At 34.7% G+C, this 27,997-nt stretch overlaps 1 protein-coding gene across 2 annotated transcripts in view; it reads right to left on the bottom strand.

Annotated features, from left to right (window-relative positions):
* LOC149808026 (tRNA dimethylallyltransferase-like) overlaps positions 1–27,997 on the bottom strand; it is a 125,856-nt gene that overhangs the window by 52,843 nt on the left and 45,016 nt on the right. For both annotated transcript variants that reach the window (XM_089972701.1, XM_089972692.1), the window contains exons 4-6: positions 14,544–14,747; positions 10,960–11,198; positions 3,245–3,390 (exon numbers count right to left, since the gene is read on the bottom strand). In XM_089972701.1, coding sequence (XP_089828827.1) covers positions 3,245–3,390; positions 10,960–11,198; positions 14,544–14,747 — 589 coding nt within the window. The remainder of the gene's footprint in view (positions 1–3,244; positions 3,391–10,959; positions 11,199–14,543; positions 14,748–27,997) is intronic.

Here is a 27,997-nt window from a genome sequence, read left to right as displayed (position 1 = left end):
GCTGATTATTATGATAATAATGGAATTGATTTATTATAGCCCAAGAGGATATTGGAGGGGTAGAGCAGCGATTAGTAAACTTGATGATGCAGCAGATGTCACACATTCTGTTGCTACAAATTGGTTAGCATGACAGGCAATATGGCAAATTTAACTACCACCACTTAAACAAATTCAGCATGCACATTTTGATGCCAGTACTCCCAATGAGGCAGGTATTTGTTTTTACCACATGATACTATCAAAACACATAAACATCAATCACACATATAAAATACGCATTGACTGTCATTGATGTTGCAAGCAGATATAAAGAAATAGAGCCACTATCAACTAAAACTGCAGCTGAAGTTGCATCTGTATTTGAAAGAATTTATCAACGTGGTGGCCCACGATGGCCACAGTTGCTACAGGTTGATCCTGGCAAGGAATTTCTTGGTGCAGTAACATCAATGATGAAACAACATAATGTCAAAATCAGACGAAGACATACCGCAATTCACTGTGATCAGGCAATCATTTAACGATTTAATTGAACACTTACTGAGCAGTTATTTGGATATCAGCATGCACAGGAAATATCCCTTAACAAAGTTCAGATAGACATGAGATCTTGTGAATGGGTTGCAAGACTACCAAGTGTGATAGCTATGTTAAATAATGAATTACTCATGCAATTTCTATGAAACCCATCAATGTGATCACAAAAAAAATATACCAATACAACGACATGACTCTTTCTCAAAACAGCCAGTACTAGGTAACGTGACTGTCAGATATTTATATGAACCTGGTGAACTCGAAAGAGGTAAATAAAGAGTGACTGATCCTATTTGGAGTGTGACCACATATAAAATTTCCAGTGTGGTAAGATCCACGGGTAGATCTGCAATCTACAGACTAGATTCAACTGGTCCTCAATGTGGATTTGTACGCGAACAATTACAAGTAATTCCTGGGGATACACTTTTGTAAAAGCAGTGCATCAACGCCCCAACATCGATTACATTCAAGACAGGTCAGCATCACATTTTTGCACGTGTGACCAAGACTACTATTATTTCTATCTACGGTAAACTGTCTTGGATTATTATTTGAATACTGCCACAACATTACTGTGTTACAGCTCGTACAATGATTATTCTGTTGCTGTTTCAGTGTCATGATAAATTACTGAGCAATTGCTCAGCATTATCGGTATATTTTGATGTAAGATTTTTAATTTCCAAGTCGAGAGACTCAGAATGATAAATGTCTCTGCTAGGTCATACAAACTGATCATAATTTCCATATCTGGAACTTTGAAATGACCATACAGATACAGGATTGTTTTTGCTAACCTCATTTATGATGTCAAAAATATCACCGTTATAAACTTTTAGATCTCTATTTTGTGGAAATATTGTTAAATTGTTTGTCCAAGCGTGTGCATTATGATCAATGATCTCTATCGAAGCTCCTTTCAATCTATATTTCATTCATATAAAATCTCGCCAGTTATTGTTTTTACCCTTATCAGAAATTTTAATTTTTTTCACCTCCCGTAAATAATCTCTGACTAATAGTGGCTGCTTCATTAATGATTTCTTGGGAATTATTACTGGCTCGTCTTCCGTCAATTAGTCATTCAAGGTTGGCAAGTACGTTCCTGGGCCACGGAGTAATAAGACCACTTCCTCAAGTAACAAGACCACTTCCAGTTGCTCCTGCTTCCTCCCCTCTTGAGGTTTTGTCTGCTTTTTTCTTCCCTTCTTTTGCGGTTGATTTCCTTTCTGCTCTTGCTTTTTCAAGCTGCTGCTTCATTTCCTCTTCTTTTTGTTTCCTTTCTTGCTTTGCTTGTTCAATATACTCACCTACTGTCTGATTAAAAATGTTAAACTTATTAACATCTTCCTCAGATCTGACCTGCCGAGTATCAGCAAAGACGTGACATATATCCTTGACCCAATCAGCAGTTTTAACATATTTGGGTTTTACTATCTCAAACACCATACACATGTAAAACCAGTGAACTAAGTGCAGTAGGACTGCAATGGCCACGAGTCACTTTAATAAAAATATTTAAGCTGAACGCATGTACAATTTCATACCCTTTCAATTTCCAGCTAATAAAGTGGACATTATTTACTGGTCAAATGATTGCATCTAATAACACTGCCAAGACCAACAAACATGTTGGTGCTTTCATTCTTGATATTTAACTGTGAGAATCTTTTATCAACCATCACATTGTCTGCTGCTTGGTTGTTTATACAGTTTAAGAAGAAGCACAAGTTTGCTATTGTTTGAGCAACGATTGTATACAGAATTAATTAAAGACAATAACAAAGACGACTTACTGGCTTTACTCATGGATCAGTAATAAGTAATATTTCCAATAATGTTTATTTTGGCATAACACTTCAAGAACCTGGTGAAATTGTTAAATTTCAGAAGCTATGCCACATATTATATTAAAATTCATATGCGAACTCTTCTTCAAAATGATAATAAATGTTTTACACACTATTTCTTGTACCCAAAAATAATTATTTTTTCCCAGTACGAGAAAAATACACATACATGATTTAAATTTCACAAACCATGCCACGATCGTATTATATTCTAATTCATATGCGAACTCTTCCCCAAAATGATAATACACATTTTACACACTATTTCTCATACTTAAAAAAAAAAAACAGTACAAGAAAAATACACGTACATGTATTTAAAATATCTGGACCAACGCCACAATCATATTATATTTGAATTCATATGTGATCTCTTTCCCAAAATGATAATACATTTTTTATACACTATTTCAAGTATATGGAACAAAATATATTTTTTCATGTGCGAATGAATATACAAAATTTCGGAAGCCATGCCATGACCACGTTATATCCAAATGTGCATTATTGCGGAGCATTCTTATGGCGGGGTTGCACTGTATTATAATAAGGCAGAAGTGTAGGTAATGATATACAGATTACAGACCTACTGTATTATAACCAGGTAGAAATGTAGGTAATTATAGATTATTTCCAACATGTTTTCACTGCATTTTTTTTACTGTTTTTCTGTAAGATAATATATTGGAATGACTATACAAAAGTGAAATGCCTTGATGCCAAAATCCTTAATTTGGCATCAAAAGATATCTTTGAAAAGAAAAACATGTGCACAGATATTGACCAATGAGCAATAAATGTTAAAAGCTAGCCATAGGCAAATTGAGAAACTTTATCAATATAAATCTCACCAGACTGTTCACACTGTAGCCAAAATATGCAAGTGTGCTCATAGCGCAGGGGCCCACTGATTGAGTTGTCTCCCCCTGTCTGGTGATGCTGCATCTTGTGAATTTGACTAATTGGAACTCCATATTTCTCATACACTTCCAAAGCTCTAAAAAATATATTAAAAAAACAAGGATTTTATCTAAAATATATACATGATTTTAAGCCATAGGTGTCATGAAATGATATTTTCTTTGTAATAAAGAGTGAGTGTGGTGTTGATATCATGAAATAAAACCTCTCAAGATTTTAAATAGCTGAACTTATGGATAACATTTTAACTGATGTTTGGATTATTGTAGGAAATGTCTGGTAGTTAAAGATTGTAAATGAACATCCATTTCAAGTTAATATCACATATTTCTGGCTCATTTTTCAACAGCAACCATATGCTCCAACATTTAACAATGAATGAAACAACAAGTGATTAATAATTTCTATTTTTAATATTAGATACAACAAGACTTTGAAACTTACAGTAAACTATTAAGACTCCCCAGGAGATACAAAGATTTTGTTAGAATAAATGACCATTCTGACATTGCGTCATAATATGAGAACGTACTGAAGATACAAGGGACACTGCACTTATTGGAATGAAAAGTCTGGAAAATTTGGGTATGTATGTAAAAAAAAATTGTAATAGATTTGCCTAAAAATCTGCTTTTGTGGAACACTGACATAAAACTTTTGTCTACTGGTAACAGTCTACCCTCTCTTATCTGGTTTCACACACACACACGCATGCACACACACACTTTTTAAAGTGTGCTAACAATGCAGTTATTTGAATTTTTTAACACAGCTTGTCATATTACTACAATGTCTGCAGTGTGACAGTTTATAGTGATGTCTAACACTGAGGCATCATTCTGCAGACATGTAGTATCGTGTCCCACCCAGCCACATTATTATGACAAAAAAGACGACCAGTCTTAAGACTAATCTATTAATGCTGAGCGCCTAGCAAGACAACTGTGGGTACCATTTTTATAAGTCTTTGGTATGACTTGGCTGGGACTGGAACACACAACCTCCCACATCCAAGGCAGATGCTCTAACCACAAGGCCACCGGGCGGTGCTAACAGTGCAGAGCAGACCCACATCAGTCATCATGAAATGTACCACAGAGTTTGGTCTATTTATTATTTGTAAATGATAAATAGTAACAGCTATTTAGACACTGATCTTTCATCACATAATGTACCAGTGGATCTGGGTTGATGTTTTTATTTTCAAATTGTAAGAAATGTTAACGGTATAGACCATGATCTGTCATAAATGACCTACCCATAAAAATAGGAGATGAAGTCGCATCAACAGACATGTATGCTGATGACACTACTTTCTTTGATGTTCAAAGCAACCAAGATGAAGTTGAAAAGAACCTTCAAACTGCTCTCAATAGACTTCAAATATGGTGCAAGGAAAATGGTATGATCCTCAATACGGACAAACCAAAATTCTTGTTGATAACTAAATAGCAGAAAAGATCAAGATTTCAAACTGATATGCTGCATGTTTTCTATGAGAACACTGTTCTGAAAATGATGTGTTAGATAGAATTTTGGAATTTTTGTAGACAATAACTTGTGATGGTCTCAACATATAAATTATATTTCAATGAAAACAAGCTCTTATCTTTGGCTCCTAAAGAAAATCATGGCCTTCGTTCCATTACATTACAGAGTTACTTTATCAAGGTCTTCATTCCATTACATTGCTGAGTTACTTTATCAAGGCCTTCATTCCATTACATTGCTGAGTTACTTTATCAAGGCCTTCATTCCATTACATTACGCAGCTACTTTATCAAGGCCTTCATTCCATTACATTGCAGAGTTACTTTATCAAGTCCTTCATTCCATTTCATTACAGAGTTACTTTATCAAGGCCTTCATTCCATTACATTACAGGGTTACTTTATCAAGGCCTTCATTCCATTACATTAGAGTTACTTTATCAAGGCCTTCATTCCATTACATTACAGAATTTATCAAGGCCTTCATTCCATTACATTACAGAGTTACTTTATCAAGGCCTTCATTCCATTACATTACAGAGTTACTTTATCAAGGCCTTCATTCCATTACATTACAGAGTTACTTTATCAAGGCCTTCATTCCATTACATTACAGGGTTACTTTATCAAGGCCATCATTTCATTACATTACAGAGTTACTTTATCAAGGCCTTCATTCCATTACATTACACAGTTACTTTATCAAGGCCTTCATTCCATTACATTACAGAGTTACTTTATCAAGGCCTTCATTCCATTACATTACAGGGTTACTTTATCAAGGCCTTCATTCCATTACATTACAGGGTTACTTTATCAAGGCCTTCATTCCATTACATTACAGAGTTACTTTATCAAGGCCTTCATTCCATTACATTACAGAGTTACTTTATCAAGGCCTTCATTCCATTTCATTACAGTTACTTTATCAAGGCCTTCATTACATTACATTACAGAGTTACTTTATCAAGGCCTTCATTCCATTTCATTACAGAGTTACTTTATCAAGGCCTTCATTCCATTACATTACAGAGTTACTTTATCAAGGCCTTCATTCCATTACATTACAGAGTTACTTTATCAAGGCCTTCATTCCATTACATTACAGAGTTACTTTATCAAGGCCTTCATTCCATTACATTACAGAGTTACTTTTTACAAAAGAGTTATATTCAACTGCATCTTGACTACTTTAATATAAGTTTGGGGAACACAACTGCTATAAATATGAAAAATATTTCCAGATACCAGAAAAGAGCATCAAAATATTTTTTGATCAGTAAACAGAACATGTTGAAACTGCAATTCTTACATTCAAAGTATTACCAATGCTTCAAAGAATATTGAGAAAGGCCAAAATAATGTACAAGGTGTTTACAAATTCTGCAACCCACTTACCCAACCATCAATTTCCAGGAAAGAGAATCTACTAGTACTCTAAATATAAGACCATTAAAAGGCCAAATTTCAAAGAACCCAAGCCAAAAAAGGAGCTATACAAAAATAGGTTTCAACTTTCAGGTGTACTTGTTTAGAATAACAATCCACTTGATATTAATCAGCTCCAAGCATCTCTTCGTTTCACAATAGGTTTATCAGATGGATGAAATCATACAAATGTGAATAGTTGTTTATGTACTCTGTATGTGTGTGTGTATGTGTGTGTGAACATATTACTATTAGCTTGTATCTCATATGTACCTAATAGAGGGCCTCAAGGTTCTCATTTGTAACTAATAAAGTCATCCTCTGAAATAAAGTCTTTATTATTATCATCATCATCATTATTATTATTATTATTATTATTATTATTAGATGATGATACACATTTAGAAAAAAAAGCCTGTTAGAATGGTGTAAGGGAGCTAACTCAATCTCACTCAACTATAATATTATGACCTTGAATTACTTCCCTTTGACCATTCTTTAAAATATTTTTGTAGCACAGGAAAATCACTGTACCAGTATCATGAGAGGATGCAATTGAAATTGAAATTGCATCAAATAGAGTTGTTACTATGTTTCCCATCCATGAAACCAGTCCAAAATACAAATTTTATTTTTAGTCATGCTTACAATTGATAAAAATATGAAGTTCTCTTCCGAAAATGAAGTCAACAGGAATTTCCATAGAATTCTGCAACTACATGTAGTTTAACAACATTACAACCATTTATTTAATCAGTGCAAAAGTGAGAAGGATAAATTCACACATCAAGCTTCAGAACCATATTCTGCAACAATTAGGAAATTACTAAATGTATATGTAAAAAAATATATTTTATTGAACATTGTTCAAATGATGTATGTACCTGTGGTGATTTTAATTGTGAACATACATCAAAATTTTACGATTGCATACACAAATAACTACAATCTATTTTCATCTATGGTAGTAGTCCAAAGACAACATACCATTTAGTGATAAAATGATCAATGCATTCAACAGAGTTTGACAGATCTGTCTTCCTGAGGTCAATTAACAATGAATCAGGTGAACTAGTCAGTGATCAATGGAATTAAGATTTAAACAAATGTTTCAAAAATCTGATCTGTGCATCTTGTTTTAAAACTTAATTTGCAAAATTCAATCAACCATCTCACCCACTTAACTACATACATACATTATGTGTACCAGGTACACCATTCTCCTATTAGAGTCAACTCTTCTATGAAGTTGAGAAAGTAAGTATGGTAAAACCTGTTATGAGCGTCTTCTGCTATGAGCAAACATGTCATTTCCAACCACAATCATAATGCACATATTGATTTTATTATATCAACACTCATTCATGAGCGACTACCTGCTGAATGCGACCAGTGACCACAATGTCTTGGCAAAATACTCTTTTCAACACTACTATGAACAAACACACTGCAAAAAATGAGGATAAACTACTTAACTTTATTTAATCCCCCATGATTATGACCACTTATACCAGTCTAAAATTTAAAAAATTGTAGGTATGCTTAAAGTGTTTTATATTTCCTATTGTAAACCAGACTAAAGTACATGTAGATTATTCCAGCATTTAGCCTGGTTCCTGGCCTTATCGTAGCCCATACGTACAAGTAGGACCCAGTATCCAACTCTATAAACGACCATATTGCGAGAACAGAGATAGACACCACTAATCTTTATGTAATCATTTGTAACAACGACTGCTTGATTGTTCTGATAAAAAAGAACATAAAAAAGAGTCTCTGGTTACCGGTTTGTATACAGTGACATAATACATTCTGTGAACCAGGCTAATGTACATGTCAAGAACTGATATTGCAGTGCCGAAAATTAAGGTAGTGGTCACATATATTATTTTGTCTTCCAAGTTAATCGGTATTGTCTTGGGGTGAACAAGGTTTTTGTGTATTAAATCAGCAAGTGAGTATCATTTGCAGGATTCAACTGATAGTGTTAAAGGTTTGCGATGTTTGTTGTTTTTTCTCTGATGTTACAGTGATTACATCACAATCACCAAGCTGTCTTCTATTTATGTTTGTGTGACTGGACTACACATTTGTTTATACAGTTAATCCCTGTTATGTCTTTTTTAAATTAAGCCATTGACTTTTGTCTCTGAGTAAATTATTTCGTTTCTGGATGAGATAACTTTCTTTTTATTTCATAAATTGTAATGTACATGTATAGGTTTTTCATATTTTCCCAAAGCCTAGTAAAAACTGTCTAATATAGTCGATATTACAACTGAGCACTAATAATGTTAACACCTAGTACCTTAATAACAACAGAAGAACCTCCAACTAAAAAGAGACAAATTTTGGAGAAAATAATTATTGTAAATGAAAGAAGTGAAAGAGTAGACCACTCTCAAAATAATGGGTCAAATGTCGGCAAAGCAAATTTAGGGTGTTATAATGGAAAAGGAGTAAATCAGAAATGATTTCATATTTTAATAAATGTACATGTGACCTTCAAATGTGATTTCATGTTTAATGACAGAAGTACATCTTTATTGCTATATAATTTTGTTTTCAGATGAATGCAAACAATATTTTAGCAAGAATGATTAATAATGAATAGAATATATATGTACAGTGATTGTCGTTATTTTTCTTTAAATTGTTCTGAAAATGGACCTTGGAAACTGGTCTTTTGTATAAACTAGTTCTGACAGACCACCTGTCTTGAGAGACTGTTTTTTGTTGGCAGAAGGAGCAGTCTCTCATAACAGGTTTTACTGTATATATACATATATATATGATTTAATGGAATGTCAACACAATACTGAATATATAGTTAAAATTAAAACTAAAGTTCCCAAAACTCAAAGGTGAACAAATGCACAAAAAAATATTTTGGAAGAAAATATACTAAAATATGTCATCCTGCAAGATAAAAGATGTGCAGTAAAGATGCGGAAATTGTTTAAAAGTTCAATAAAATTAAAGACAAAGATAAATATATAAATAATTGAAGCTGAGAAAAATAGTCCAAAAAGGAAGTACACCTTAACTTCACAAAATAAAAACAGCCCCAAGTAACATGTATCTAAGACAAAATCTGTGATAAAGTGGACCCTAAATAAAATGGGAAATATAAACCAGGATCTGATATCTACTAGAATCCTAAAGTACATGAAATTTCATATTTCTTCTTTAGTACTTTGATGTATTTTATGATGACCACTAAGTAATTTGTTGTTCTTGTCGTTGTTGTTGTGGGGTTTAACACCATTTTTCAGCACATGATAGGCTATATACATGGCGGCCAGAATTAATGGTGGAGGAAGAACCCGAGAAAAAAACTCGGAAAGAACCACCGACCCATGAGAAGCTACTGGCAAGCTTTCTCACATACCCACATTGGCTGAATCCGAGACTTGAACCAGCGCAGACAGAGGTGAGATGGCAGTGATCCGTAACGGAGAGCACTTTAGACCACTCAGCCACTCGGGGCCCCCTAAGTAATTTGTACAATCTGACTTTTATGTTTTCAGAATAAAAACTTGTAATCACAATGGGAATTAAAATATCTGCATTGCACCTGCATGGTAATCTATTTAATATCTGGACATATTTTCTTAGAATATTTATTTAAAATAAGTGCAATGTTAACATTTGCTACATTATTATAAGGACATTTGTAAATCTCCACATTTAGAAAGTGTGGTGACAATTCACTTTGTGTTGCTTTATTTTTAAGGTGCTAATTAGGATTTCTTCCTGTCTTATTTGCAGTGGCTACCTGACAATCAATGGTTTGTAGTTTTCTCTAGTTGCTCTAGCTTAAATCCATCTAGTAGTCAACCCTATCATGTGTACCATGAACAAACTAAATTTGGGTTGTAGTGTATCACACTGATAATTTGCTTGATATGAAATATCATGTATACATATATACTCAACTGTAAGTCAATTCCAATTGCAAACAACATAGACTGTGATATCCATCATACAATGTGCCAGCAGATCAGGGTATGTGTTTGTTCTACTGATTACCCCTACAAACAGCATAGACCCAGATCTGGGTGTGTGCAGTTTGCAACTGGAGTCAACTTATAAGCTAGTATATATGGTATCTCAAAGCACACACATACAGGTGAAAAATTCTCTATAATAATGCCACCTTGTGTTACCAATGCCAGTCCCAGGCTTCTGGTGAGATTTCATCCCCCAAGAAAAGTGAAATGGTGCTAAATCATTTTTGAGTTATCTCCCTTACACCTAAAACTAACATCACATATTCCTAAAACAATGAAAATTACAAAACAATGCCAATTTTTAAAAAAAAGACATTCCAGGAAAAGTTACCAAACTGTAGAAAATGCTAGAAAAAGTTATCAAACTAAGAAATAAAAGTTACCCAACTGTAAGAAATACTGGCAAAAGTTACCAAATTCAAAAAATGCTGGAAAAGTTACCAAATTTTAATTTCATGCAATAGCACTTTTATGCTGTTCTAACAAACTTTTCAAAATTGTTGATTACAAATTAAATGATTTTAATTTCCAATATTCAAGTTTCTAAATGTTGTCAACCTTATATATCAATTACTACTCAAGCAATGCTTATTATCATGACAGCTTCTAATTTGAGATGAAATAAAAATGTTTCATTTAACTCTGAACAAAAATCCCCACATTTTTCCACAGCATATGTTATACAGTATGGATAATATTACTGTTCTATATTACCTAGCAATCTTTCTCCTATTTCTGGGATGGATCCTCTCTGCAGATACAGGATCCACTTCCTGGAGCTGTCTGTGTAGTTCTTTTGTATCCACATTCTCTAACTTTTCCTGCCCCTGCTCCAAAACTTCCTCTTCCATGCTAGATGTGGAGTCTTCTGAACTATGTGTCTTCTTTATATCTGTTGGGGATGTTTCTGCCTTTTCTTCAGCATCTTTATGATTAAAGCCACACTCTCTCTCCTAAAATTACAAGCAAAGTAGCTGGCATAATAACAAGTTTATTTTTTGTAATAAGGTAGGTGATTAATTTAAGCCCAACAATTTTTTAATTATCAAAAACAAAAACAAGTTTAATAAAGTTTAAATTCTTTTATGTTAGTACACAACAGGTTATAAATAATTTGAGGAAATGATTGGTCAGTTATCAAGATTTAAAATCCAGTATTTCTCTTGAAAAATGAATATTAAATAAAATGAAACCACCATAAATTTGGTTCTCATTGGCCAAAATAAAGTAGCAATAATAAACTAAATTGAGCATATTTAATGGGATCCATGCCTGTGTTATATGAGGAACAGTCTTACTGTGGGTAGCATTACAGTGAGGGATAATGTGCTGAGGACCAAGGGCTATTCCAACATTAACTCGAGCAAATTTAATGGGATCCATGCCTGTTTTATACAAGGAACAGTGTTTTAGTGGGTAGCATTACAGTGAAGGATAATGTGCTGAGGACCAAGGGCTATCCATTATTAAATTGAGCATATTTAATGGGATCCATGTCTGTGTTATATGAGGAACAGTGTTATAGTGGATAGCGTTACAGTGGGCACTGAGTTAGCCAAGGGCTATTCCATTATTAAATTGAGCATATTTAATGGGATCCATGTCTGTGTTATATGAGGAACAGTGTTATAGTGGATAGTGTTACAGTGGGCACTGAGTTAGCCAAGGGCTATTCCATCATTAAATTGAGCATATTTAATGGGATCCATGTCTGTGTTAGATGAGGAACAGTGTTATAGTGGGTAGCATTACAGTGGGCACTGAGTTAGCCAAGGGCTATTCTACCATTAAATTGAGCATATTTAATGGGATCCATGTCTGTGTTAGATGAGGAACAGTGTTATAGTGGGTAGCATTACAGTGGGTACTGAGTTAGCCAACGGCTATTCCATCGTTAAATTGAACTTATTTAATGGGATCCATGCCTGTGTTATATAACGAACAGTGTTTTAGTGGGTAGCATTACACTGAGGGATAATGTGCTGAGGACCGAGGGCTATTCCATCATTAACTTTAGCATATTTAATGGGATCCATGCCTGCATTATATGAAGAACAGTGATATAGTGGGTAGCATTACAATGATGGATACTGGGCAGAGTTAGCCAAGAGCTATTCCATCATTAAATGAAGGATAGCATGTGCTGCACATTTTGCATGTTAAATGCACAATCTACAAATCCTATGGTGTATATGCCAATACCCATGATACGTATGGGGTAGCCTTATGTTGATGAGTATTTTAATAAAGGGGTACTGGACTTTTAATGGCTCAGATTTTGATGAGTGGTGGTCATTTTAGCTATAATGATAGTGATACATATCAAAATCATATTTCTTTTATCATGCCAATATTTTTATATTATATTAATATCTTTGTTGTATCATAGCAATATTTTGTTGTATCATATATATTTTGTTCTATTGTAGCAATATTTTGTTATATAATATTGATATTTTTTTTGTATCATATCGATATGTTGTTGAATCATATTGATACTTTGTTGTGTCACATCAACAACCTGCACTGCACTGCATTAGATGCAGTACAACATAAAACTAAAAGTACATATTTTTCCATCATTTTCTTTTGATAAATGCAATGAATCCTACTGGATTTACATTTTGTTCCAAGTACTGTCATAGTATGGCTATTTCTGCCAATGAGATACCTCGCATATTCATCGGATGTATCTTGATTTTAACTACACTTGTAACACATTATTGGTTATATCATGGAAAAGTGAGTTAAGTCCCTTTCCCAAGAAAATGCCAAGTCAGCTGACTCAGGCTGGCCTGGATGGGTATTGAACCTATGTCCATTGGATTACAAGTCTGATAATCTACCAACCTAGCTACCCTTTGTCCCTGTACATTCACTGAAATGGCTGGAGGTCATATTTAGCTTCATCCTAAGTTGTACTTTTAGAATTTAGCATGAGGTATTATCACAATTAGGGGCTTTTGGTTGAACCAGTATATTGCAATACATTGTCCTGTATCCCAATATACTACAATACGAAAATTCAAGTGATATTATCCACCACAAATCAAGGTACTTATTATATTGGGACCTGTCTTTATACAGCATTTAGAAAAAGGGAAACTGACTGAAACTTGCAGAGAACTCAAATACAGAATCATGCAATGTAGAATGGTACAAGCCTCACTATGACCTAACAAAATCATATTTACAGAAGTAGAATAAAGTTTAAGGCTTAAGCCTGAGAAACAGTAACATGAATTTTACATCATACACCAACCCCTTGTTTAATAGCCCCAGAAATGAATAGGCTTTTTCTTATCCACATACCCAAGTGCAAGTCATCCATAAAGTGTGCTTCAGGTATGTGATTTAGAATTCATGTTATTGTATGGTAACCACTTTTATTCTTTCAGCTCAGTGATCTTGACCTTTGACCATCTGACCCCAAGAGCAATGGGGTACATCTTTACTTCAGGTAAAAGACATCCACATTGTCTGGTCCCAGTATGTGGTGTAGGACCAATGTTATTGAGTGGAAACCATTGTTCTTCTTCAGTGACAGTGATCTTAGCCATCAACATTTTTTTCTCTCCAAAAAATGAATGGGTTCTCCCTTACCCCAGGCGCAAACCATCCACAGTATTTAATATGTGAAAAATAACATTACTCAGCAGAAACCATTTTTCTTCTTTTTGTCAGTGACCTTGACCTTTCACCTTGAAACTGATAGTGTTCTTCCTTACTCCAAGTGCAAACCATCCACAAAGTTTGGTCAATGTAGCTAGTGGAAAACTAGAGTTTTTGTGCACAATAAAAAAACTGATAACAGATAGAGATAAAGATGAATGGACAACATGTCATAATACACTCCACCTACGGATAGCAGGAATATAAAAAAACAGAATCTTAAAAATTTTAGCGAAGAGGAAATCACGCAAACTAGTGAATGACTGGATGATGCATTATGAATCACTGATGGAAAGGCCCCAGGCATTTCTGATTGTACTAATCACTGATGGAATGGCCCCAAGCATTTTCTGATTGTACTGATCACTGATGGAATGGCCCCAAGTATTTCTGATTGTACTGATCACTAATGGAAAGGCACCAAGCATTGTCTGATTGTAATGATCACTGATGGAATGGCCCCAAGCATTGCCTGATTGTAGTGATCACTGATGAAATGGCCCCAAGCATTTTCTGATTGTAGTGATCACTGATGAAATGGCCCCAAGCATTTTCTGATTGTAGTGATCACTGACGAAATGGCCCCAAGCATTTTCTGATTGTAGTGGTCTCTCAAAATCACTTACAACTGGAGGTTTTTCAACATGATCCACTTGGTGATTTTGCAAAGACTCTTTGTTTTCTCCAGTTTCTGGAGTTTCTTTATTCTTGGCATGGGGAATTTGGTGTGGATGGACTCCAGTGTCTAATGGAGACAGGTGTAATTGATCCACATGTAGTGAATGTGGGACTTTATTCTTCTCTGCAAGCACCTTGGCTGTATCAACATCCTGAAAATAAAAATTAACATAATTTGCTCTGGCTGATGAAATACAGCAGCATAACAAACACATGAACAAATCTAAACACTTATAACCTTTAGCTTGAATTCTGACCTTTTGATTTACATGTCATTTGTAATGTCTCATTTTTTCCCTTGTGAATATTATCATCTGCAAAGTTTACTGAGATTCTCCAAATGTGGACAAGACGATTGACCGTAATTTTAACAAAAATTAAATGTTAACCACAGATAGATGATTGTAAGGCATAGTCATGGGGGGGGGGATTTATTTTATAAATTCTAGGGAAATTTAAAAGCCAGAAGGATGATTCTTACCATCAGCTACTGCATCATCACAATTAAGTTACAGTTTTAGTACCTGTAGTTAGCAGCCAAACTATAGAACAGGACAGTGTCAAACCCCAGGTTCTAAAGAGGTACTTGTAATTATGCCAACTATTTGTTGTCTGAGACGTAAAATGAAAGACACGAAAGAATGCATTGAAAATTCACTCACAAATAATGAACTGATTAAGCTCCAATTAAACTAGTTGGATTAGTGACCAAGCTAGCAGAGAAAAATCCCCATTCCCATAACTTTTTTTGATTCCCCAATAATGTCTACCATTATGTGTCCAAGATACTTTAATTGCATTAAAAATTACATTACTACCGTAAATATCCCAACAGCAAATTGCACAGATCCAGCCAGATCTGCTGTCACATAACAAACAGGCAGATCTGGGTTTAAGCAGTTTGTTAGGAGTAATCAATAAATCCAACAACATAGACCCCGATATACTGACTCATTATATGATGGTTTTGTTGTTTGCAGTTGGACCAGTCTTACAAGCAAGTATAAACATTATATAGAATGAAATGAGCTTAATGATCAGTGAAAGTTAAAAATAATTTACTGAAAAAAAACATTGCATTATGCAAAATTAAGTATCAAGATGCTGGCTGTTGACTGGGATCAAAATGCTGCCTGTTGACTGAGATCAAGATGCTGGTTGTTCAGCTATTGACTGGGATCAAAATGCTGCCTGTCGACGGAGATCAAGATGCTGGTTGTTCAGCTATTGACTGAGATCAAAATGCTGCCTGTCGACGGAGATCAAGATGATGGTTGTTCAGCTATTGACTGAGATCAAGTTGCTGCCTGTTGACTGAGATCAAGATGCTGGCTTTTGAATGAAATCAAGATGCTGGCTGTTGAATGAGATACATTCTCTCAATATGAGACTAATATAGTCCATTTTACATACTAATTATAATAGATTGCTGGTCTTTGCTCTGATTTTTGTTTTTGATGTTGAGCAATGAAACTGAGAAACAAAGATTTGGATTTTGGTACTATCTTCTACTATATTCTTCTAGATATGAAGGAGTGTTAGTTAAATGACTTTTTGCATATCGGGACTCAGTGTTTGTAAGCTGTGAAAATACCTGTCAGTAAGTGTTGCAATATTATAACTCCATCAGGCATTGCCTGTTTGCAATAAATTACCATTCACTGAATTTACTTGCAGTACTGACTGGATGCTATTCTCACTGACGTGTGCATACAGGCCATATGGTATCTTCATTGTACCAAATGTTGAAATAGTGTACGACATCACCATTCACAAAGTTATTTACTTTAGTTTCTAGCATAAATCTCACATCAGCAGCTGGGTTACACTGTTTCTAATTGTCTATACTGAGGAGAAACCGATTCTATACAGGACAATCAGGAAAAATGGTAATTTCTTTATATATCCATTTCTTGTACACAGAAGTCTTTCTGAAGCTCTTTCTTAAAATATGAACACGAACACATAAAGCATAGTCATGCCAGCAAAACATACATCAGACACTGGTATAACATTTCTGATGGTATTATTGTTGCAATATCATCAGCAAAAGGATTAATGGCGAAGGATTTGTAGTAAGCTCTGTTTTCCTGACCACACTGCATGTACAGTCATGCAAATTGATAGGTACATGTATATATACTGAAAAATGTACTGCTCATTACAGACTATAGGAGGTCACAGTGACCTATTTTGTCATTTTGTTGAGTATCTGAAAATGTTTCAGAAGAGCAGGCAATACACAGCATTCTAGTTTTTATTAACAATAACCAAAATATACTTTTTAATAGCGAATTACCAGTACATTTTATTTTATTTTTTATTAACAATAACCAAAATATACTTTTTAATAGCGAATTACCAGTACATTTTATTTTATTTTTTATTAACAATAACCAAAATATACTTTTTAATAGTGAATTACCAGTACATTTTATTTTATTTTTTATTAACAATAACCAAAATATACTTTTTAATAGCGAATTACCAGTACATTTTACTTTATTTTTTAATAGCAATTTACCAGTACATTGACTTTTCAATAGTGATTTACCAATACATTTATTGACTTTTCAATAACAATTTACTGACACATTTACTGACTTTTCAAGCATGATTTACCAGTAATTTATTCACTTTTCAAGCATGATCTACCAGTAATTTATTCACTTTTCAATAGCAATTTACCAGTACACTAACTGACTTTACAGTAGCGATTTACTCATAAATTTATTGAATTTTCAATAACAATTTACATTTACTGAGATATTGTTCATAACACACTAATTAAAACATTATATATAACAAGCACACAAGTGCACTACAAGATCAGACCCCACTTTTACTAAATTTCTAAAACATTTTCCACAAACTGAGATTTTGTATCATCTTGTTTAAATTATTTCTCACAATACTGTGATCCTTGTGAGGTTGATGCAATACAAGGAATGAACAATAACTCGTTAGTTTAAAAATAATAATCCTGGAAGTCATTTTTTTCATGAAACAAGTCAAAGAATTCTTAAAATTTAAGGAATTTTTCAAGTTTTCCTGAAATAAAAGGTTAAATGCAGGAAAATGGTGATATCATGGCTGTGTTTTAAACTGTAATGCCTGCTTAATGTTTGATGAAAAACTCGCAATTCCAAACCACATGATAAGAAAGATATTGCAACTCTCTCAATAGGAGGAAGAAAATTTGGCATGATTAGTGAAATCAGGGTCTGGTGTGATAAAATTCATTCTGTCATTCTGCAATAAGCTACAGTATCCTTTATATACAGCTAAATAAAACATTTAGGATAATATGGGTGTCCACTTTAGATAGGTGTCCTGTATGTCAAGGACAATATTATGCAAGGATTTTTATTAGGGTATTCTAATTAGGAATGGATACAAAAAATACATGTGCCTAAAATCATCTGCATAACAAACAGCAGAGACCTTGATCTTAAGGTGTTACATGCCATAACAGATCTGGGTCTTTACTGCCATAACAGGTCTGGGTCTATATTTTCTATTGTTGTATTCATGCCCTAACAGATCTGGGTCTATATTTTATATTGTTGTATTTATGCCATAACAGATCTGGGTCTATATTTTATATTGTTGTATTCATGCCATAACAGATCTGGGTCTATATTTTATATTGTTGTATTCATGCCATAACAGATCTGGGTCTATATTTTATATTGTTGTAATCAGGCCATAGCAGCTCTGGGTCTATACTTTCTACTGTTGTACTGGCATTAGATTGAAGTTAAAAGGACAGTTCAAGAGAAGACACAATTTGTCTTGTAGGTTTAATGCCATTTTCAGCACACGATAGACTATACAGGGTGCCCAGTATATCTGGTGGAGAAAGAAACAGAGAAGACCCTGGGAGGAACCAATGACCCATGTGAAACTACTAGGAAGCTTTCTCACACACCCACATTGGCTGAGAATACAAAGTGATTCATAAGCCAAAGGTCAAAAGTCAAGGTGCTTGGAGAGAACTGTCTGCTATAATTCTGAGAGGCTACATTTCTAGTTTTTATTTTGAATGTCAAAATATTACAAAGTGATATTCAGTTAAGGCTATAACCTGGCAGTTTGTAAATTTTCCCCACTGTGTAGCCAAGTCTTGTGGTTAGTGGGAGTAGGGTGGGTTGTAATCCACTGTTGCATAATTAACTTGTATAATTAAGACATTCTATTATGGCTGCTCATCCATTTCAACATCAATTACAAAAGCCATTTGTCCATTGAATCAGTAACAGCTGCTACCTGATGAAAACAAAGTTGTTAAGGATAGAACCCTTCTACACAAGCTTGGAGAACTAATTTGACACTCCTTAACCAACAAGTTCAACATCTGTTTTCTACTCAAGTCACCTATTCCAGCTTCATTTCAGCACCATAAAATGGGAGGCCCTTGTAATTACACATTCTTGTACACCATAAACTGAAGTCTGTTCCCCATCCCCCACATAAGATACCGTATCTACTCATTTGCAGTTCCTTATCTGATTTCAACAAGAGTAGGATGGAACCTTTCACCTGTATTAAGGATGACTCCTGATATGATGAGCCCAACCTCCCTGCTTTTACAAGTTATATAACTTGTATAATAATCAGCAACACCCCCCAAACCCCAAACCCAGTTTCCAACAATTTTACAAGGATGTTGTATCGAAGCAATATGGTTTTCTCATTCCTATAAATGCCTGACACAGTTTGCCCATGTCAGAAAGCCATGTGGGATAGACCTTATACATCATGAGTACACATACCCTCAATGATACAGCTGATGACACATTCATGCTTACAATATCACCAACATATGCAGTTTTAGAAATGAAACAACAATTTTTTCAGCATGTAAACAGTAATTTTAATTTTAACACATTTTTGGGGGAACAAAGTCTACATGTTCTTTTTAATACATTGTAATGTAAAAACTTTAGAAAATACTATGCAACTATATCAATATTCTATATTTCTATCAGTGCTCTATATTTCTATAAATACTCTATATTTCTATCAATAATCTTTATTTCTATCAAATACTCTATATTTCTATCAATACTCTATATTTCTATCAATGCTCTACACTGCTATCAATATTTTATATCTCTATCAATACTATATTTCTATCAATAGTCTACATTGCTATCAATAGTCTACATTGTTATCAATATTCTATATTTCTATCAATATTCTATATTTCTATCAATACTCTATATTTCTATCAATACTCTATATTTCTATCAATACTCTATATTTCTATCAATACTCTATATTTCTATCAATACTCTATATTTCTATCAATACTATACTTCTATCAATACTCTACATTGTTATCAATATTCTATATTTCTATTAATAGTCTATATTTCTATCAATACTCTATTATTTGACTCAATTAAGCTCTGACATCCCGCAAAAGCTCAAGTTTCTAAATTTTATAAAATGAATAAAACTAATCCATTATGATTTGGTTCTAACTTTGTACTTCAAGTCTCACTGAAATTCACTGATTAACAAATTAAGACTTCAAGTCTCACTGATATTCACTGTTTGACAATCCAAGACTTCAAGTCTCACTGATATTCACTGATTGACAATTTAAGACTTCTGGCAATAATGAACGTTTGATATCCGTTTGTCTCAGCTTACAGAAAGTGTGTGTGATTTGGATTTTTAACGTAGCTTTAACAATTTCAGTCATATCACTACAATGTCTACAGTGTGGCAGTTTATAGCGATGTCTAGCACTGGGACATCATGACTCAGACATGTAGCATCATGTCCCACCCAGTCCCATTATCCTGACAATTAGGCCACTGAAGCAGTCACTATGCTTCCTCATTAAATGTTCCATCTTTATCCCCTATGCCATATACTCCCTAAAGACAGTCTGACCCCATGGGGATTTGACTTCATGTGACCACAGGATTTGTATGCCACATACTCCCTTAAAGATAGCCTGACCCCATGGGGACTTGACTTCATGTGACCACAGGATTTGTATGCCACATATTCCCTAAAGACAGCCTGACCCCATGAGGACTTGACTTCATGTGACCACAGGATTTGTATGCCACATACTCCCTAAAGACAGCCTGACCTCATGGGGACTTGACTTCATGTGACCACAGGATTTATATGCCATGTACTCCCTAAAGACAGTCTGACCTCATGGGGACTTGACTTCATGTGACCACAGGGTTTGTATGCCATGTACTCCCTAAAGACAGCCTGACCTCATGTTGTCTTGACTTCATGTGACCACAGCATTTGTATGCCATGTACTCCCTAAAGACAGTCTGACCTCATGGGGACTTGACTTCATGTAACCACAGGATTTGTATGCCACATACTCCCTTAAAGATAGCCTGACCCCATGTGGTCTTGACTTCATGTGACCACAGCATTTGTATGCCATGTACTCACTAAAGACAGTCTGACCTCATGGGGACTTGACTTCATGTGACCGCAGGGTTTGTATGCCATCTACTCCCTAAAGACAGCCTGACCTCATGGGAACTTGACTTCCTGTGACCACAGGGTTTGTATGCCATCTACTCCCTAAAGACAGCCTGACCTCATGTGGTTTTGACTTCCTGTGACCATCCATAGGATTTGTATGCCAGGTCTTGAAATATCTGATATGCTACCATGCCTTGATCTGTATAATTAGGAATGGCAGAGTCTATACATATAATATGACTCATATGTATCGCTACAGTTACCACTGGCCTACAGACAGTACATCTAATATGACTCATATGTATCCCTACAGTTACCACTGGCCTACAGACAGTACATCTAATATGACTCATATGTATCCCTACAGTTACCACTGGCCTACAGACAGTACATCTAATATGACTCATATGTACCCCTACAGTTACCACTGGCCTACAGACAGTACATCTAATATGACTCATATGTATCCCTACAGTTAACACTGGCCTACAGACAGTACATCTAATATGACTCATATGTATCGCTACAGTTACCACTGGCCTACAGACAGTACATCTAATATGACTCATATGTATCGCTACAGTTACCACTGGCCTACAGACAGTACATCTAATATGACTCATATGTATCGCTACAGTTACCACTGGCCTACAGACAGTACAACTAATATGACACATGTAACACTTTGACACCTAGCATATCTACAGTATGCCAGATGTTTGTACCTATTTACACTGCATACATGTATATGGAAAACAGCAGTATGTACCCACTTGGTACAGATGCATATGGAATGCAGATAGATAGAAGTGTTTTCTAAGCCTAGTAAATGAAACATTAACACATAACACATTAAAATTATCATAATTTCCTTTATCAGCAGTACTTGCATTAAGTAATATTTTAAAAATGAAATTTATATTTTCAGATTTATTATTAAACAACAACTTTCTTTAGAAACCACTCAATGATATATCATGACTGTAACAGGAAAGGCAGCAATGCAGCTTCTGTCAAAGACCAAATCCAGAACCTGTCCCAGTAATGTCCACTCTGTGAAAGACTTTCAATTATAAAAGGAAAGGCAGCATAGCTGTCAAAGATCAAATCCAGAACCTGAGACAGTAATGTCCAATCTGTGAAAGACTTTCAATTGTAATAGGAATGGTGGCAACAAGGATCAAAACCAGAACCTGTCCCAGTAGAGTCCACTCTGTGATACACTATCAATTGAAACAAAAAATTGGGCTGCATTATTGTTTGTCAATGGTAAAAGCCTGGAACTGTCAACTAGAGTCCATTCTGTGGCAGACTATCATTTGCAACAGGAAAGGCAGCAGCAAATATGCTGGGCATGGATCAAACCCAGGACCTGTCCTATGAATGTCATGGGCACACATCACAACACTTAAAGAGACCTGGCCTGTGAAAGTTATGGGCACACATCACAACACTTACAGAGACCTGTCATATGAAAGTCATGGGTACATATCAAAACACTTACAGAAACCTGTCATATGAAAGTCATGGGTACATATCACAACACTTACAGAGACCTGTCCTATGAAAGTTATGGGCACATATCACAACACTTACAGAGACCTGTCCTATGAAAGTTATGGGCACATATCACAACACTTACAGAGACCTGTCCTATGAAAGTTATGGGCACATATCACAACACTTACAGAGACCTGTCCTATGAAAGTTATGGGCACATATCACAACACTTACAGAGACCTGTCCTATGAAAGTTATGGGCACATATCACAACACTTACAGAGACCTGTCCTATGAAAGTTATGGGCACATATCACAACACTTACAGAGACCTGTCCTATGAAAGTTATGGGCACATATCACAACACTTACAGAGACCTGTCCTATGAAAGTTATGGGCACATATCACAACACTTACAGAGACCTGTCCTACGAAAGTAATAGATATATATTACAATACTTAATGAGACCTGTCATATGAAAGTAATGAGTGTACATTTTATATTATAATGCTGAATGAGACATGTCATATGAATGTTATGGATATATATATATTACAATACTTAATGAGACTTGTCATATGAAAGTAATGGGTATATATTACAATATTGAATGAGACCTGTCATATGAATGTAATGTGTATATATTACAATACTTAATGAGACCTGTCATATGAATGTTATGGATATATATATTACAATACTTAATGAGACTTGTCATATGAAAGTAATGGGTATATATTACAATACTTAAAGAGACCTGTCATATGAATGTAATGAGTGTACATTTTATATTATAATACTGAATGAGACATGTCATATGAATGTTCTGGATATATATTACAATACTTAATGAGACATGTCATATGAATGTTATGGATATATATTATAATATTGAATGAGACATGTCATATGAATGTTATGGATATATATTATAATATTGAATGAGACCTGTCATATGAATGTTATGGATATATATTACAATACTTAATGAGACTTGTCGTATGAAAGTAATGGGTATATATTAAAATACTTAGAGACCTGTCATATGAAAGTTACGGGTATATATCACAACACTTAAAGAGACCTGACCAGCTTAAGTGTTCTGAAAGTGGCCTTATCAACATTGTAACCACTACACTCCTCTCCAATGAATAACCAAGAGGAAACCAAAATCACTATTCAGAGCCGCTGAAATACATATCTACTTATCTATTTCTACTTTGCTTTTAGTGGAAACTGTGAAAGCATTAGAACATTACATCATAATTTATTTATGTACATTAGCTTGTGAAATTATGTCATTATGTATATCTATACTGTGTGTTTAACTTTTGTCCATGATTATAAACAACATTTTGCACTGCCAATTTTTGTCTATAATTGCTGATTATATTTTGACATAATTATCATATGTTTACATGGATCTGGGTTCATGATACTGGTTTTCCCCTTGGAAATTCCTGGTCTAACTGATATTTGTCATGTTCTAAACTAAAATCTAAGTAATAGACATGGCTTTGTTTACAACTTACAATGTTCTGGACTCAAATCTAAGTAATAGACCTGGCTTTGTTTACAACTTACAATGTTCTGGAAATGAACATTTGACACTCATTCTGGTCATCTTACCGTGTGTTAGGTTTTAGGTAAACTTTGTTTATATCAGAATTATTCATTCCTATTTTAATGCCTAGTGGAATTGGTCTTTAAATTTTGTTCGATTACAATTTGAGAGGATTTATTTATTTAAATTATTCATTGAAATTATAAAATGCTCATTCAATTTAGGAAATGAATTTTAGCAAATTCGTTCATGGACATTATGAACCATATCATTTGTGTATTTATGTATGTATGTATGTATGTATGTATGTAGTTGTTGTACGCACCAATTGCAAGCAAACCATCCACAAGGCTTGTTAACTGTACATGAAAAAATACTCAAGTTATTATGCAAAAACCATCATTCTTCTCTCAGTCAATGATCTTTGCCTTTCACCTTTTGCACCCAAGATCGATTGGGTTCTTCCTAACCTGAAGTACAAGCTATGCCCAAAGACTGGTAACCCCTGATGATATAGATCTCAAGTTATTGTGCAAGCCATCCATAAAGTTTGAGAAGAAACCATGACTTCTTTCAGTGACAGCGCCTTAAGGTCTGGAGCCTGAAAGCAATAGGTTTCTTCCTTACCTCAAGCCATCTATAAAGTTTGGTAACTGTAGCTGGTGGAAAGGACTAGAGTTATTTTGCAGAATCCATTTTTCTTCTTTCAGTCACATGAGTGATCTTGACCTTTGAGCTTTTGAACTCAAGTTCGAAATGGATATTCTTTACCCCAAGCACAAGCTATTCACAAAGTTGTTTAAGGTGATGACTGGAAATATTGTGCGGAAACGAAAGTGGTAACCAGACAGACGGTTAGATAGCATGAAATAATACGTTTTGCATTATGGCAGGCGTATAAAAAAGGGGACACAAATACTGTCTCTAATTACAAACAAAAAAAAAATCTGCTTAACTGTGTGGGTAAAGTATTCGAAAAACGTGTCTTCAAATGTTTGTTGTTGTTGTTGTTGTTGTTCTAGGGTTTAACGCCATTTTTCAGCACAAGATAGGTTGTACATGGCGGCCAGTATAACTGGTGTAGGAAGAACCCTGGAAAACCCAGGGAAGAACCACCGACCAACGAGAAGCTACTGGCAGGCTTTCCCACGTACCCACGCTAGCCGAGCCTTGGATTCGAACCCACGCAGACAGAGGTGAGATGGCAGTGATCCGGAACGGTGAGCGTTTTAGACCACTCGGCCACTCGGGGCCCCTCAAATGTTTGTATAAATATCCAACAGCCAACAACATAGTTAATCATCTGCAATCTGGTTTCACCCCCAAAAGATTTAATGGTTTTTCAACTGTGCGACTTGTTTAATATCCGTAGATAGGCAGTCGATAAAGGTAAATAAATCAACGTAGTGTTTTCTGATATAACTATGGCTTTTGGCAAAGTTTAACATAAAGGCCTACTTTATAAACGAAGAAATATTCGCGCTGTTGGTGTACAGTTGTGATGATTAAAAAATTACCTTCTAATTGGACTCGAAAAGTTATGATAGAAGGTTGTACTCGAGTTCAACAACAAGGCACTGTTTGCAGGCTCAAAAATCTATACTTGGACAACATTTATTTTTACTATTCATTACGTCGTCACTGTCCAGCTTACGACTGATGATATAATACTTCGTTATCAATTAATATCGAGGGGTCAACGTAAGCTGCTGGTGTTCCGAACGAACACCTACATAAAACAATTAGTCGGCCGATCCGATTTTAATGCAAACATAACCGCATCAATAACGACGTCCAGAATAGCACAAATGGAACATGACCGACAACATTTAATGAATGATACAATTATTAATAATGTCAGTTCTTATAAACACTTGGGCTTAACTCGCGATAAAACCCAATTTTTCCAAACACATGCTTTTTTTAATAACTACAAAAGCGTGAAGAATAACCAATACCTTACGAACGTTTAGATTTAAACTTGAGAGAAAATCACTGGAGCTTCCTTATTTAAATTGTATAATATCTCTTTTTGAATATGATGATACGTTTTTGGATAAATGCACTAAGCAATAAAAAGATAAAATAACAGATATACAAACTGAAGCAGGAAGAATCCATTTTCTTTGGGGAAGGAGGATGAGATGAAAATCTACGTCATATTCTAGAATTCGATAGAAACAACGGGACAGGCTGCATTAATGCGCTACGAACAAATAATGATAACATGTTGTTGTTCTTGTTTTAAAATACGCCAAAGTTTATCTGTTAAACATTTGCGGGCCTTAGTTTCATCAATTGTCCAGCAATTACGTAATACATAACATCGTGACAAATCTAACCTCCAAAGACATTTTCCGGGAGTAACTTTTATCAGAATTCTTTTTTTTTTTTACCAGTCTATTACTGAAAAGAATCTTTCCCCTTTGAAAAACTGTCAAAACCTACACTGTGTTCTTTTACGTTACACTTAAATAGGAATGGAGAAAAATTCCCACCCTATTGCTATCAAGGTGATTCATTAGCACAAATTTTCCATTCAAGACTTCAACTAGGTTCTTGTCATTAAGTGATGATTTATTTAAAAATCATGGCCATTAACCCGCAATTATTCTCGAGGTGAAACATTTTCTTTTTGACTGGGCCAAATATATTGTTATAAGGAACCGTACGATCGGTACAATGTACCAACACACATATATTTTTATACTAATGGACAAACCCTTGAATCGCTCTCGTCATATGAAGTGCGTACACAAAGAATGGTGGTTCCAAATATACACATATCTGAGAGACAGTCAATACACAAAATGTTTTTCTTCTTTCCTAAAAGTTGTTTTATTTTTATACATAATACCTGTAAATGAGTAACTCGTACAAGATCTGATCGAAAGAAATGCCAATCGTAAAAAAAAAAATTATAAATTAAATCATCGAAAGAAATGCCAGTCCTTAATAATTATATCAATGAAGGGATACAAAATGTGCAACAAAAGCATCACAAAATTAGCATACAATACACCAATATGATCGAAATGAGATATTGAGCTTTCAACAAATGGGTAAATCATCATGTTGCGCTGTAAATGCATGTACCGTCAATTCTCGTCGGTTTCGATTTCAAGCGATGACAGATTTTATTTTGAAACTCATCAACATTTTAGGAAACCAATGATTCCCACCACAAAAAAATAAGACCAACCAAATGGTCCTTTAATCAAACGTGTAGAAACAGATCGCTATGTATATTTTTTTTTTAAAATATTTTGTTGTTGTTTCAATTTGAGTAAAATCTACAAAACTGGGCGTGACTATATTAAAGAAACGTGTGTGTGTAACTTAATTTCTTCTAGAACTAACACTTTTTATGTCACCCTGACCATAGTTGTTAAATTAAACGTATTGTATGTAATTCGTATCGTAATAAGTTCAAAACGAAAGACGCCTATACTAATAAATAGAAAATTTGATCATAAATACTCAGACATTTTAAGATATTGCATTTTTAACATGATGGTTTTTGTATATGCTTACTATGAGCACTGCATAAGTAACGTGTTTTATATATCTGTTCATGAAATAAATGTTATTTTTAAAACAAACGGAAGTGAACGTGACAATTATCTCTGGGAGTGTCTACTCAAATCGGTTTGGGACGGCACTGTCGATATATCTGGATCATATCTGAATACACTGGTTCGTTAAGATACTGTAATCCTGACAGCAAGTGCACGTCAGAATTGGCCAACGGTTCCCATGAACGTATCATGAGTTTTGAATTAAAAGGGCGCCTGAATTAAGCTGGCTGGGTCCCGGGAAATGGGGGAGGGGTGCTTACGTGGAGCCTCAGGGGTTGTCACTA

Source organism: Sinohyriopsis cumingii, chromosome 1, assembly GCF_028554795.1.
Source record: "Sinohyriopsis cumingii isolate HCF-2022 chromosome 1, ASM2855479v2, whole genome shotgun sequence".
Classification (NCBI taxonomy): Eukaryota; Metazoa; Mollusca; class Bivalvia; order Unionida; family Unionidae; genus Sinohyriopsis; species Sinohyriopsis cumingii.
Note: the sequence above shows the minus strand (reverse complement) of the source record. Positions and strands in the feature narration are given on the sequence as shown.